This window comes from Myiozetetes cayanensis, unplaced genomic scaffold (assembly GCF_022539395.1).
Source record: "Myiozetetes cayanensis isolate MyiCay16 unplaced genomic scaffold, myiCay2020 scf3, whole genome shotgun sequence".
Classification (NCBI taxonomy): domain Eukaryota; kingdom Metazoa; phylum Chordata; class Aves; order Passeriformes; family Tyrannidae; genus Myiozetetes; species Myiozetetes cayanensis.
Genome location: NW_026087521.1, coordinates 35,766,076 through 35,782,138, shown reverse-complemented (window position 1 = coordinate 35,782,138; position 16,063 = coordinate 35,766,076). Strand labels below are relative to the sequence as shown.

The 16,063-nt window shown below is 39.0% G+C and overlaps 1 protein-coding gene across 1 annotated transcript in view; it reads left to right on the top strand.

Annotated features, from left to right (window-relative positions):
* The window catches only part of PTPRR (protein tyrosine phosphatase receptor type R), a 142,410-nt gene that overhangs the window by 65,286 nt on the left and 61,061 nt on the right, over window positions 1-16,063 (top strand). Inside the window, exons 3-5 of the mRNA XM_050324996.1 lie at window positions 2,530-2,643; window positions 5,758-5,913; window positions 13,516-13,626. Of these exons, the coding sequence (XP_050180953.1) occupies window positions 2,530-2,643; window positions 5,758-5,913; window positions 13,516-13,626 (381 nt within the window). The remainder of the gene's footprint in view (window positions 1-2,529; window positions 2,644-5,757; window positions 5,914-13,515; window positions 13,627-16,063) is intronic.

Sequence of the window (16,063 nt, the reverse complement as noted above, 5' to 3'; positions counted from 1 at the left end):
TTTTACTATAATTGCCAGGGAATTAAACTTTACACTGACATCAGCAAATGACAGGTAGATCCCATCAGTGGAGAGTAAGCCAAGGCTCTTATAAAAAGTATGAGATACTTCTTCCTCAGATACTTCTTGAGGTTTTTTTTGGTGAATAGTTGCCAAAAAAAAATCTTTATTGCTGCACAAGGAGCATCCTGCCATAAGGCTTAAGGACAAATTTCTTCCCACCCACTTAGAAGGTTTCCTGAAAGGGTCCTGAAATCTTTGGCTGCAAGGCCACATGAGATTTCTAAGCAGACTGATGCCAGACTGACAGAATGATGAAGTCTTCAGGCTTCCCCCAGAACCATGAAGGACAGCATAGCTGTTACAGAGACATACACACACACTGCAGCCTTTGGTGACTATTTTTCAAAGGGCACAGTGGACCAAATTCAGACCTGGTAGAAAGAAATGTGATTCTCCTAAAGATATTGGAGTTTCACCATGTTTTATTGTCCCTGAATATTAAGAACCACAATCACAGCATACTAAATCTATAAGAATTTATTACCTCCTTATAGGTTCTTTAAGATCTTCTATTTCCTCTGAAGCTAGATATTTTTCTGCCTATTCATTTCTGTGTCTTTATCAATGAGGTCTTAACACACTGTATAACAATATCTCAATGACTGTGTTCTGATCCCTGGCTCAACTATGTTTAAGTGAATGTATTTTGATTTTATGCTTGCTAATTTTGCTCAGTAACAATGGTTACTGTTATCCCCATAACTCAGGGTCACCAACTTAGGCAAGGAGTTTTGCACTCTTTATGCCATCCAAATGGATCACTAGGATCCCTCACAAGAGCCTTTCTGTTTTAGCAGCAACTCCCTTTGTCATTTACTCAGGATCCTCAGACCATTCTGTCTCAGTGTAGGGACAACTTCAAAGCTCCAAACCAATTCTTGTCAGGTGTGCCATGGCTGGAGTGAGCCAGTCTGGGGTACAGAAGTAAAAGTGCTCACATCTCTTATATCTCCATATGTCTCCTCTCAAGATGTCTCTCTATTTCAGTGGTAAAGTTGAAGCAGTTTTGCCATCACTGAGGATGTCTGCCTAATGCAAGAAGAAGCAAAGAGAAGAAGATTTTGCATTTTGAGAATGTCAGGGTACAAAGGCTAATATAAATTGAATAATTCTATACTTTCAGCTTAATTAAAGATCAGCCTTGTGGTAAGAGCAGATCTCAGTTGATTCACCAAGACCTGACAATGTCATTAGTGTAGAAAAAATGAGAAAAAGAGGGGAAAAGTAGAAAAAAACTTAGTACTAATGGAAAAATAAAATTTATAGTGGAAAAAGAAAGCAAATGTTTTATAGTTTTATATCATAGCTTATAAATTCTGTTAAAAAACAACAGTCATAATGTGGGATGCTATTTTTCTTTGAGAAAAATGTTGCCTTTCTTTTTGACCCATAGCCATATTTCCAGTGTGATATCTGCCCCATAGATATTTAATTCTCTTTAGGTAGATCTGTTTAGGAAGGGAGATACTTGCTTGGATCCTCAGAGCAGCAAGCTGCCCTATGGCTCTGAATAGGAAGTTTAAAATAATAATAAAAAATCTTTTTTATCTCTAGTCAAACAGCTTAGGCAGAACTTACCAGCTTCCTGTCAGAAATTGCCAGAAGCATTGAAAGCCTTCCAGCCTTCTGTGGCTATCTGACATAGTCATCTTTTCTCTCTTCTCCACTACATATTGTCTACAAAGAAAGGGACTCCAAAGTACTTCATGGAAGTACTGATCACCAGGCATCGTGTGGAGAGACTCTATATATGGGTTTTCTTGGAAACAGGAGATTTGAACCTAAATTATTTCCTGGGTGAAATTCCACTGACTTCACAAGAAGGATCTGAACTTGAGGAAACTTTTAAATTTAACTAGAATTCTAACACAGAGAAAGAAAATGCTTCGGTGATATAGTTTGCCTCTGCTGGGAATCATAGTGTCCTCTGACTCACAGGAGGAGGTTTTAGGAAATTCAAGCATGGGTAATGTATCCAGAATGTTTCTCTTTTGATCTCAGAAACCACTAATCAAAATTAAAGTTGTATAATTTCACTATGTCTCACTCATTCTTCACCTTCAGGGAGAAATGATAATACCATATTCAAAGTGAATCTTCATTGTGCAAATCCAACATCTCATTCTTTAAAGGTGCATCATGTCTAATGCTTGACTTTGGTTTTTAAGGGAATAATTGTGATATCTTAAACACTGTGACTTGTCCAAGGAATTTATCCAAAAACCTATGGAACCTATTTTGAGTGTAGTTGAGGAAAGGTGGTACTTTGCTAATGAGTAGCATTTAAGGTACTTAAATGTACCTTTGGACTTATTGTATATTGTGATGCAAGTAGATCGCACAGATTATTGTTGGGGGGGAGGCGTGGGAAAGAAAAGACAATTAGTGGAGAGTCCCAGAGATGAGTCTTCTTGAGAACTAAATGTTTTGAGCAAGGTGTTAATTTGAACTGGTTTTGTTTTTCAGACATTGCAAATGGATGTAAACAAGCTGAATATCACATTGCTTCGGATATTTCGCCAAGGAGTGGCAGCAGCACTGGGACTGTTACCTCAACAAGTTCATATCAACAGACTCATTGTAAGCACCACAGGACTGTGTATAATAAAATGCACCTGTTTATTTAAATTCTCTTATATTTATTTTCCTGTCAGTATGGAAAAGTGCAATCAAATAGGACAGAAAAATACTTTTTTCCTTTTTTTTTTTTAACTGCACTACAGAAAAATAGATCTCCAATACAAAACTATTTAAATCTTCTTTTGAAAAGAAACCATTCTCAGCTATAGTAAAAAAAACCCAGTCAGATAAGTCTCTTTTGTATCCTATTCATAAGCAGATTGCATATCTTTTAGTTTTCATTCTAATGCAGTTCTACATCATGTTCATTAAGAGACACTTATCCATGTTTTGTTTCTCAAAGGTTGAATATTGCTTAAAAAATACAAGTGTTTCTTTCAAAGGCATCTTCACAATGTGACCTCAGACTTTCCATTAGTAAATTAAATGTCTTCTCACAATATTAATATTCATGCTTTGTTATTCTGCTGTAATAATCCGTACTCTGAAATGGTCTTAGAACCATAGACTATGGTATCCTATTTGCAAAAGATAGCGATAAATTTGCTTCCAGCAACAAAGACTGTTTTAAATTGATTGTCATTTTATGGTTTTCTGTGTACGTATTCTTAACACTGTTGTCTTTTTATGACAGTTTTACCATAAAGCAACAGAACCCAACATCACGTGTGTAGTGCTAGCCTTCAATTCACTTTGCAGAGGGAAAAAGAGTTGTTTTGTTTTGTATGCAGGTTGAATATTAGAGAAGAAAATTGATAAGTTCAGCATAAAAGTATTTCCTATCCTGAAAGCTTGGTAGGATTGTATACATCAAAAAGGATTACACAAGTCCTTCAAATAGTGTCTCTGTGAGAAAGGATCTCACAAAAAATACAGAAAAAAAGATCAATAGGAATGCAATGCAGCCTTTTTATGTTCATCAGGGATGTCATTCATTTGTGACAAGTGATGCTAAATCTCCTTTGTCCCCATTGACCAGAATGAAAGGTTTAAAGACATATGTAGAGAAAAGCACAATTAAATGAAAAATGTTCTAGAGTCTGGGGTATTTCTGGAGTATTTCAACATAGTGAGTCACCTCATAGCTTTCTTACTATGCTCTTCAGAAATTATGTAGAAGAAATACAGGGTTTATTTTCCTACTGGCTCCATTGCTTTTTGCTTTCTTCTCTCATTTGTGATCTAAGGGAAGAGGTAATGTAATTTTGCACCTGCATATAGCACAAAGACACTACTATTATTTGTTTTCTCAACACCTGTAAAGGTCTACTATAAGTTAATGTTTCAGTGATATAATAAAGCAAGCAAACGTTTACCCTGTTTGCTCTAAAAATCACACACAGTCAAAATTCACAAGAAAGAAAAATGTATATTAGGAGACATTATTCCTACTTTTCATCTTTCTAACATGAAACAGTTCCTCTCATGAAGGGTGCTGGCAATCAAGCAGGGCACATCAAAATTCATCTCACCTCATTTATGGGTAGTTCAAGCTACTCATCTAGGCTCCCTGTAAAAGCAATATAGAGAAGGGTAATGGGAGGAGGAGAGGAATTGAGATTCATCTGATTATTTTAGGATGGATTAAATAATTCTCTAGAGATGCCAATCTCTCTCCACTGACTTTAGAGGTAATTTAGACAGCTGAAGTGAGGTAAGCTGACTCCCAGCCAAGTGAGCATCTCAGAAGTGATCAGGAGTCTGGAAGCCAGCATGCAGTTGGACACAGGGAGAGCAGAGAGCCTGCTAATCTCTTATAGGTAACAACACCTAGTGCACCAGGAAGTATTAACTGGGTATTTCCAGTGTCTCCTTAACCTTTCCAGTAAATCCTGCTCCCATAAAGGCCCTTCAATGGGCAGAGGAATTCCTAAACTGAGCACTGGGAATGCTGCGTCCCAACCAAGCCTTGCCTGGTGCCTGCCACCTGCACTCAGCACCCAGCACCAGTCACCTCTCCCTGTCAGAGTAGAACCACAGCCTCAGATCAGTTTCTTCAACTCCCACCAGTAGCCAGTGTCCTTGTCAATCTTACTGAGCAGATGGACCAGCAGCACATGTGAGAGCACAGAGATTTAGGGCAAACATGTTTGAAGGAGTCCCTTTCTGTGCAGCTCTAGTTCTCAATGCAAAGCTATATATTTTAAGAATAGCAAAAGATGTTCTTTTCTTCACTTCAGTGGAGATAATGATGCACATCCAATGTGATGGGAAGGAGGCAGGGGAAATCAGTATTATCCCAGTTTGAACTAATCTCTCCTATCCCATAAGGATGAACAGCAAATTACCAGCCCGGTGAGGTTCCTGCCTGCATAGGCACCAATGCAGGTAGCAGCTCCATGCCTACCTCATCTGTATGGAATCCCCCACGTCTGGAGTCTACATAACAGTGTCAGCTATGCTGGCCATAGCCCTGGGAAACCAGGGTTCCCACAACCTCTTTGGACATCAGTGCTGTCTGAAGCACTGGTCTCAGGTGCTGTTCCAGTCTATCGCAACCAAATAAACTCTCTGGTAGTCTTTTCTTTTGCTCCCTAGCGACAGAGTGAGTATCGCTGACATTTCTAATACAGAACCTCTTAGGCTACCAGGACTGCATCAAAGACATCAGGGCAAGAGTTAATAGATGGGAGAGTGGACATTCTCAGCTTATCCATTAAGTGTAAAAAAAGCCTTCCTGGTCCTTTCATTTTGTTGTGCCATTTTTAGGAGTTGCACTGCAGTTGACTAAAAGGACTTTATACTTTGTTGTGGTATGTATCTCTAATGTGTTAAAAAGGGTTAGAAAGCAATGTCCAAATATCACAGCATATCCTAAGCATTCCTATGTCAGCTAAGCTCAGCTCAACTATCTGTTAAAATCCCTGGTGTCACATTGCCCTTGACCCCATCCCATGGCTTCTCCCATCATCATGTTACATTGACCTGTCTTGTTTAATGGTACTAGACTCTCTAGTACCAGAGACAAGGAAAAGGTATGGTCTCCTCACAAAGAGGAGGTTACAGCCTTTATATTTCATACTTTTGTTTTTGGAATTATACTTGTAATCAACAGACAGCAGAGATTATCTAACGTCAGACACTTTCTATGATTTTCTTTTTTTTTTTCCCTAGGGGAAGAAGAACTGTGTAGAACTGTTTGTGTCCCCACTGCACAGGAAGCCAGGAATTTCTGAGGCACTCCCATCTGAAGAAGTACTACGTTCCCTTAATATCAATATTTTGCATCAGAGTTTATCTCAGTTTGGAATAACAGAGGTCTCCCCTGAGGTTGGTTATCAATTTTCTAACCTGCACTTTGATACAGATTAGGCAGTTATTACATCCCTAGTAGTTTTCAGGCTGAGATTCTCAAGCATGAAGCAGAAAATGTGTAGGCTAACTGATGTGACAGCATCACTACTATAAGGCAATTACCACAGAATCATGGAATGGTTTGGGTTGCAAATCACTTTAAAGATCATCTAGTTCCAACCCTCTGCCATGGTCTGGGACACCTTTCACTAGACCAGATTGCTCAGAGCCCCATCCAACTAGCCCTTTTAAATTACTTTTGTGGTGCTTCATGAGGCTATTTACTCTTTAACATCCAGGTCTTCCTCCCACAGCTCAGCTACCATTGAAATCAGAATTGAGATCCTAAGCATTCATCAATTGACTAAAAGGAAGTGGGAATAAGGACTTTCATTCTATTAGTGTGAGTCAGCAGGTATAACAATTTCAGTAGAGTGATAAATGGAATGAAGATATTAGGTATGAGCATTACTACCCATGTAACTTGTGTTTGAAATTATTTTGAAAAACTGAATTGTTACGTTATAATCCATGCTGCTTTCTGTTTTCAGGAGAGGTGAGGGTTTTATTTTCTTTACCTGCTTCAAAAAGAGGGCAAAAAACCTTGTAGCTATTATTTGTATGACTTCATCAATTTTTGGGAAAAAATCTATTTCAAAGCAGAGACTGCATTGTCCTCTCCACAGTGTCTGAGATATTATTAGTGAGGTGGACATTAACTCTGATCTGATCATTTTAGGTATGCACAGCAAATGAAAAAAAGCAAAGGCCTTTAGGAAAGGAAACCACTAGAGCTCACAGAGATGGGCAAACCACATTGCATTTTATTGACCATCTTACTAGAAGCCCTTACCTACATATAAAGACCTTCAGAATTCAGTGCAGGGCCAAGCAGCTTCAACTATGTTATCAAGAATCAGCATTTTCAGTGGAAACTCCCATTTGGACAGAGGAGATGTCTATGTCCAAAAGAGTGGGGGAAAAAAATGAAATACTCTGATGAGCTGTGTTTCTCTGTATAGATGAAGAATTCCTGGGTTTTTTTGCATTCAAACCTTTGTTTGAGCCACTGCTGAATTACTACTGCTGTTATGCTCACCTGTATTTTCACTGATTAGAAATTGTTTTGCTGATTTTAAGTATGCTAGCTCTAAGAATCTGGAATGTCTTTGTTACAAAAAATGAAATACAAAACCAAGGCCAGTTCATGTTCTACTACAGCAACCTGCCACTATAAAAATTAGCAGATTCTCAGCTGTTCCCTGTTCTAACACAAAACAAAGTAGTGCTGTCCAAATGTCAAATCAGGTCTTTATATCACCCATCAGCAACCTGAGCTAAGCTTCCTTTGGAATAGAATTTCCTTTGTAATTGAAGCATATGAGTCTGACAGTTGGGACAGATGCAAGTATCTGTTCCAGGTACTTCAGTTACAAATAACACTTCATGTAGACATGGGGCAAGAACATATATGAATAATAGATGAATGGAGAAATGTCATCAAGATATGAAGAGATGCTGGGAAAAAAACAGCACTGAACTCAAGAACTCACCTTGAGTTAGCTATAGTTCGATAAGCTGGAGTGCTCAGATATTTGAATTTTCTCTTTAAAAAATGTAGACAAGCAGACAGAATCATTTAGAAAAGAATTATTAGAATCAAAGTTGTGCAAACTCTAGCTCCTTCTAATACTGTTGCAGACACAAGAGATTCTTTTCATATTTCAATTGATAGCAGATTATACAGCTAAGGCACAGATTCCAAAAAATCATGCAGCTTTGCACTAACAGGTATTCCTTTTGTATCTCAATAGTTTACATGTGTAAGACTTCTCAGAAAATAACAACTAAAAGGCAACGACATACAAGCTTTACTTGGTCAGCTACTATTTACTTATTTACTCTTCTCACAACTTGCTCTAAGAACAAATTGCACCAAACAAAGTAACAGCAAAACAAAACAGGAAAAGCTTTGAAGGAAGATGCAGTTATACAAAGCTTTACATAGCTTTAACACATTATTTTTCACATTGTATGTCTGTATTTTTGAGGTATCAATCCTAATTAAATCATGTGCTAATAAATTGTACACTCTACCCTCAAAAATCTGAGTGCTTCACGGGGATTATTGTATGTGCACTATCAGTGTGTCTGTGCAGAAAGGAAGCAGTACCCTCATCTTTCTAGGTGGGTGGCTGACACAGAGGTGTTAGGGTTGAAATTTGTCTCCTTTTTCAGCTGTATGTTCAGTATGAGCTGTCTAAAGCTTGAAAGTCTGCTGGCTCTCTCTCTACAGTAAACAGAAAGAAAGAGATGTGTTCAAGAGGCAGTTCATCCCATTTCTGAGACACCTTTCCTGAGGTTGCGTGGTTGACTCTTTTTAACAAGGTTTAATTTAAACTAGACCCCGAGCCGTATAGGGTTAATGATGGGTGAGATTAGCTTGTCTGAAGAAATATTACCAAGATTATGTAGGAAAACCCATGTGGGAAACTTAAGTTCTCTGCTCAAAGTCTCTGCCCCTACAATACCATAAACAACAAAAGTCTCAGTGGATGTAGGTAGCTGGAACTACATTTCCATTCATTACAGAAATAATTTGCTGGTTCACATCTGCTGATACATTGATCACTGATCTATTTTCAATTAAACTGCCTACCTAAAAGTTTGTAACCCCGTTTCTTATTCTGCAGTAGCTGAAAGAGCAGTTCCCCTACATGTTTTTGCTGTAGGAACCACTAGAGTACTTTGCTGCCTGGTGTAGAATGAGATATGTACCTGTGGGAATGTGGAAATTTCAAGGAATTGTTGCCATTCCAGGGTCCAGGGCAGTGTCAATACCTTTCATATGTCCTTGCTCTTCCAATGGCTTACTGTAGTTGTAGTGTTTGCTCTTTGGTTATGGTTTAAAGTTTGTGTATGAAGTGGGATTAAGGATTGTATTCTGTTCCATGGTGGGTACAGGTTCAGGAGCAGACTTCTGCAGAACAAAGCACCAAATAGGTGCTTGATGGTAGCACTAAATTCAATGACTCAGGCAGTCCATGTTATTATGGCGTGGGAATCCTGACATCCTAATGTCTTTAAATTTGTTTAGAGAAAAAAAGAAAATACTACTGGATTTCATAGTTTACTAGAATGAAAGAGAACTTGAAGTGGTTTTAAATGACATAAGTAACTGAAGCTACAGTAAGTAAAATAAGGGTTACATCTTTTGAGAGTTAAGCTATCTGCCAGCTGGAGATGTGTCACCGAAATTCCAAGTTCATTCCAAAATTGTGCAATCCCAAAATGTATCATTACAGCTTCCTTGCACAAAGCTTCTGTTGGTTGCCTTTGAACACTTTGAAGTGTGTGATATTAACTTATTAGAGAAGAAATCAAAGGAAGCAATCATGCACTTAAAGCATACAGAAACTATAAGGACAAGTGATCAAAAGCAATCTCTTAGAAATTACAACAGCCTGGACTGACAGAGGCACAGGAACAAAACAGAGCACAAGGACATGCTCCTGTGATCAGGCAAGGCAGGCGTAGTGTTACACCTGCACAGCTGCACCCAGAACACTCCAACAGGAACTGGAACCCTGCAGGCTTGCCAGCCTGGATGTAAAATCACAGCACTTCATCATACATGTGCCTAAGGTAGAGTCTTGGAGGAGGCTTATCATGGGATACATGGTTAAGTGGCTATTATCCAGTAAGTATCCTGTGAGCCTGAGCATTTCTGCATGTTTTCACTGGGGGTGGAAGTGATTTCTTGGCAGCCTTTCCTAACATGCCTTAGCAGAAAAAAACAAAGTTATTGTGAACTTCCATAAACCCTTTTTCATCTTGAGTTCAATCCCCAGCTTCCTGTAAGCTTTCCTCTGAGCTCAGACCTACAGCTTGCTGTGGTCTCATTAGTGTTTCAGCTCAAGGAACTAATTGGGGTTATCTGACCCAGTTTGCAAATTCACCTATTTTGCAGTGAAGATTTACCTTTCCTGGCAGGTCCTGATACCATGGCAAGATCTTTCAGTCACATATTTTGTAGTGACTACTTCAGGTCAATGTCTTTCCTGTTATTATTAAAAGCTGGCTGCTCATTTTATTTGCTTATAGAAATACTCTACTGTTTTTCTGTAGTAACACCAGAAAGCCCAGAGTGGATTTCTAGTACCTTAAAAAAAAAAAAAAGTTTTAAAAAATTGTTTTTTCTAAATATATTTGTTCCACTTCAGAGCAGAGCAGATACCTTTGTGTGCAGGCACTCTTCATTAACTTCAGTAAGGTTACTGACTAGAATGGCATTGTTGATTCTTCCACACATTGAATTATGCTGAATTTAAACGGTTTAAATTAACCTGGCTAATTCTGTCCTAAAAACTCACCTGATTGTGGGGACTCCTTAGGGAATGGAATCAAACACTAGGGAATGGTGCCTTCCTCCCTGTACCCAGGTTTGCTCTAGGACCTGATGCTGCCTGAGCTACTGGAATTCCCCTGCCACTCCACCTTCTCTGATATTTCTCCACCTTTACTAGCTGTACATTTTTGCAAATTAGTTTGAGTATATCCTCCACCCTGTAGTGGTACATTCCACTCCTCAAAAACTGTCTGAATGTCTTGGTGGATTTCTGAGGCAGGAAAGGTTTCCAGCTGAGGGAGAGAAATGTGGAGTAACATCAGTTAATTGAGACACAGCACATCTTCCTGCAGAAGGCTTATCGCCTGTGGTTCTGGACAAGAGTCCTCTCTTTTTTGTCTAGCGTTTGGCCATCCTGCAAGCTTTTTTCCTGGGTGTCAGCAATTTGTAGTGAGTGTGGCCAATGCTCTCCCTCTTATCAGTTTTCCCAGACAAAGGAACAAAGTTCTGAATGAGCAGCACTGATGTGTCAGAAAGCAATTCCTTATCATGGGCGTGAATTACTGGAGGTCACAGCTTCTTCCGTCATTAGGGAGCAGCTTAAGATTCTGCTGTCCACCAGTTAGATCTAGGGGAAAGATTTCCTCGGTTAGGTGAAGGTACTACTGAAGTGCTCCAAAATGGTGTGTCAAGTAAGTTTAAGTTGAGCTATACATTTTTCACCAAATCTGTTAATATTCTTTGTTATTGTTAGAAAGACAAATGAGGGAAAGATGTATCCTGAATGCACATAGCATTAGACAAACATTGTAGAGATTCATTCTCAGACTGAATTGTGTATACAACGTCCATTATAAAATATTTTAGAAGTGTTGTAACACTAATGAATTAAAGTTTTTTTAAGTCTCTCATCCATTGAGACTCAAAATCCTATTAGGTCTTCATTTACTTTTTAGTGTATTAGTCCTTTGAGCGAAGAAGTTTTAAAACTCAGCATTTATTCACTTACAATTGGTCAGCACAGCCAATTCTCCTTCAGCTCCTACTTTTTATCTAGATTTCCTCCTGAGAGAGGAGGAAAACACCAGAAGGCCATCAGGTAACCCACTCAGGGTCAAATACTGAGTTTAAAGCTAATGGGTCACAGCTGCATCTGCTGCTGTTGCCCCTGAATTCCCATGGAGCTCAACAGGAGCAGTTCTGAATGCAGAGCAGCTGCAGATCTGGGCTCTGCGCCAGTATTGGGAACCAAGTCTTGTGCCATGAGTGCAGCAGAGTAATCTTGTGCTTCGGTAGCAGATTGCATAGAGAGCTGCACCCTGCTACAGTGGCAGCAGAGTTTAAATGTGTCTAGGAACAAGTTTTACAGACATTGGGCAAGATTTCTTGCTTCTCTTCGAAAGCCCTAGCTTTTGAGTTGCTCGTTAAACATCAGACTGACACTTACAAACCTTTTCAAACTGTCAATACCTGCAATAATTTAAAGCCCAGACCATGAAATTATAATAATCTGCATGATTATACAGACACAAATATACTAATTTTACAAGGTTGGTTTCTGTAGTTGCTCGGAAGGAGATGAAGGATTTCCGTTCTGGTCCCCAGGGCTATGACTTCCAAAGAAAACTCTTTATTATGCTTTCAGTTCTAAAGCAGTCAACTCCCAGTTACACATGTGCATTCCTTTTAGCAGGCAAGTCTATGTACATTGGCCATGCTACTGAATTCCTCTCTAAATGTTTCCATTTTGTGGCAGTATGACCTGTGGATTGTCTTGCATCTGCATTGTCCTGAGCCTTTTCAAAGCAAGCAGGGCACGAAGCAGGACCATGAAAACTGTATTGGGATCCAGCACCCAGCAGATTTTTTGTCAGCTTGTCCTCTCTTCCTCAAGCCGTGATCTCCTGCTCCTCAGGAAGCTTTTCCACATTAATTTATCATCAGGATTTTCTGTGTTTGGAAGGCTGATGAAGACAAACTGTTTGCTTGATATATTAAGTGTCCAAAAGAGTAGGCTAATCAGTGGCTATGCAAACGTTGGAGCAGGAAGAACCCATGTAAGTGCTAGAGGGTCTCCTTGCAGTTACTGAGCAGCCGCTCACCTTTAAACAGAGGAACTCTTCTCTGTGAAAAACTGCCATTCCTCTTACACAATGTCCCCAGAGGGGAAAAAGGCCACCTTGGGATGGGAAGACAATTCACTAGTTAAACAAGAAGTTTGATTAAAGCCATTAGGGAATTTCAGTGAAGATAAAACACCAAGACCTTGAATATTTACAGTGGAAACCAGAATTTAAGAAGTTGTTTTTACTCAGTCTGAGAGTTGTACTGAAAATAATTAAGAAAAAAGAGCAAGCAGCTGAAAATTGGGAGTACAATGTCTACTGAACTGTGGTCACAGAAACACAAGACAGCATATTTTATTCCAAATAGTATATTGCAGTTAGACTGAGGGTATATTTGAAAACATAGTGAAATTCTGGTAATTAATAGTCCAGCCAAATCTCCACACTGCCATAAGGGCAAAAATAAATGCTTTTACAATTATAATTATTTCATAATCCCCAGAAGTTCCCTAGAACTTCTGGAAATTTTAGTGTGCACAGCTGTTTCAGAAATGTACTGCCAGCAGGAAACCAAAGATAATGAGATTAAGAATAATCAGAATTATAGATAGATAATGAGATTATTTTCATAAAAATCAGTATTTTTTTCATATGTGTGTGTAATGTAGAGGTGACAGTGTCAGGGCTTCCTGGCTCATGAAGGTAAAACCAGCAAGTCACCTGCTCTTTGCTCCTGTGTCAGGTGTAAGCAGTGGGAAGGTGGTGCGTGTGAGTGCTGGGGCCAGAGATAAGCACTGGGAGGAAACAGGCAGGGCGAGCGCTTCTTCCCAAAGCCCAGGCGGGAGCACAGCTGTTTCACCTAACGACCAGGTAGTTTCCAGGAAAGACCGTGGGTCTTGTGTGCTTACCTTCAACAAGCCTGTAACTCCTGCTGGAGGGTTACCTCGGCAGCCACGTAGAATCTTAGATCCTGCGTGTACCGTGGGGAGCCCCCCGTCACACCCGCTCCGGCAGACAGCGAGCAGGCAGGGTGCGTGCCCAGGGGAGTGTGCAAATAGCAGCGTTCAAAGTGAGTGCCATATACTGTGGAATGTAAACTGTGACAAATCTGCACATGCTACAGTGTAACATTTTTTCTCCTTCTCTTTCTTTGCTTAAAAAAAGAAAAATGTTTTGCAAGACCAGCATGAAGCAGACAAAATCTGGAGCAAAGAAGGATTTTATGCAGTTGTCATATTTCTCAGCATCTTTGTCATTCTAGTGACTTGTTTAATGGTAAGTTTCCTTTTTACTGTCTTTTTCCTGGGTTTTGCTTCATGGTTTTCTCAGTCTGAAGGACAGGGTCACACATTCTTTACAGCAGAGGTGTTTTCTCAAAGCTATTAAAACTCTGCTACAAAGTAAGAGTTGGTCTCTCTCATAGTGCTGAGAAACCAAAGTTTGAAGAACCACATTTCTTGATGTATTTTAAGTCCAATAGAAGAATGTAACTAGAAGGAAGCTGAAGAAATAAATAACAGGCTCTTAAATCTGCAGAGTAATTCTGTAGGGACAGGACTGATGACTTCTCAAGCTTCTTACTAGAAATCCCAAGATCCCTAAGTCTTACCTGCCTATATTTCAGTTTTATAGGATAGTAAAAGCAACACCACATTGATACAAAATTGTCAGTGCACAGTTGTTAGAGTATGTGTCAGTATTCATGTATCAAATATACAAATTTTACATTGAAATGACTAGTAAGTACATGAAGGAGTAGTCATATCTTTGAGCAACTTGCCTTTGACATTGTATGAGTACAGTGGCCAGGCTTCTGAGCATTAGACATACTTCTAATATGTTGAGTATGAGATGTGCAATGGTCACACAGAAGATGAACAACACTACACCACCACTGACTTTCATAGGGTAATTTTTGCATTTTTTTCCAATGTTGTCTCTTACATGTTTTCCATCTCTGAATTGTGTAATTCTTCTGTGGTGCATAAATAAAAGTGTTTACTGAATTCTCTGACAATTATTAACATTTATGAACACATAGTATCTTGTAGTCTTTTGATATATTTTACTTTCAAACACAATTTTCTTTAACTTCAATGGATTTCCCACTTACAACCTCAAGATGGAAGGAATGCTTAAACTGAAGGTATTAAAAAAATCATCTCATTTATAAAAAAATGTTATTTAATCTTTTAAAGTTAACTAAGATTTGAAAAGCACTTATTTTACCACAGAAAATTATTGCTTTGTATAATATCTACTTCCTTGTCGTCTCCATTTCTCCATGCCATCTCACTCAAAAATAAAAGGGTAACTCTAAAAGTAGTAACTTTTTACTTTGGAGAAGAGATATTTTGGTCTTTACTGACTGTTTAACTGGAAGGGTATAGAAAATGCTGCCTGTGATTGTCCTAGTGCTGCACAGTATTTTTATAAATGATGCAGAATGCACAGACAGTAAACATTGTGTAGGGCAATATCAGAACTTCAAATATTATTAAGGTGCCATAGGAAAGATAGGAAGGACAAAGAATGCTGCTTGGCAGGGACAAGAACTCTAATCATGTACATCAATACAATGTAGGGAATATGTGGCAAAGCAACAGTACTTTAGGAAAGGTTTCATCAATATCAGAGAACATATACTTGGGTAGATGATGTTACTCATTTACTTAGGTAAATGAATAACATCACAGTGTTGCAAAAAATACACTTCTTGCCCTGGGATGTATGAATGAGGATATGATCTCTAAGACCTGAATTCAGCTTGGCTCTGGTAATAATTTGGTTGTAGTATTGTGTCTTATTCTCTGTGGTCTCTCTCTACCACACTTGTGAAAAATGTCAGGCAATTATAGGAGGAAAGAGATGCAAGATCAGAGACACAGAAGACATGAAATTATTTGTTTATTTATGACAGGGAAAAGAAGAGCAAACAGAAACATGACAGTTCCCAAACACGGAAAGATTTCAAAGACTGTGATAAGAAAGAATATAATACTTTCTCAGTTGGGGACTGGAAAAGGAGCACATTTTTCTCAGGGTGATTTGGCTGACTCATTGGAGAGATTCTGGTTATTGCGTGTCACTAGACCCTGAATTGCATTGCTTGGGGAAGCTTGGGAGTTTTCAGCCTTTAAGAAATCATCTGTCAGAAACAGTTTGGGTGTAGCTGATCTGAACTTCAGGCAGAGGTAAATACTAGTAGACTCCTTGAATTCCCTTCCAGATGGAATTACTGTGATGCTGTGGTATTCTCTGTAGGCATTCACCCTTCTGTTGCCTCCCAAGTCCAACCTGTACCTTTTTTATGTGTGCTACTGTTTAGACTGTGCAAATGGACTCTGTCTCAGATTTTGCTGAGACCTGCTGATACATGGAGTATGTGCAATCTGTAAAGCTAAGAAACAGCTCACATTGTTTTTCGTCCCATTTAGTATGTGTCAGAGTGGCAGATTATGAAAAGTAGTAATTCAGTATTTCAAATTCAGCCATTGCAGTCTATCACACCATAAGGCATTTGGCTCATCCTGAGTAGCTTTGGCTTTAGAAAGCATATGAGACTGCCAAAATAAAAGTTACAGGGTAGGCACCTATTTGTCAGTAGGTGGTTATTTGAAGTTCAAAGAGTCCAAAAGCAGAAAGCTTAGCCTGCATCTGTAGATGACTTGGAAGTGTCCTTTAAAGTGTGGAGTAGGAAGTACTTTAAGTG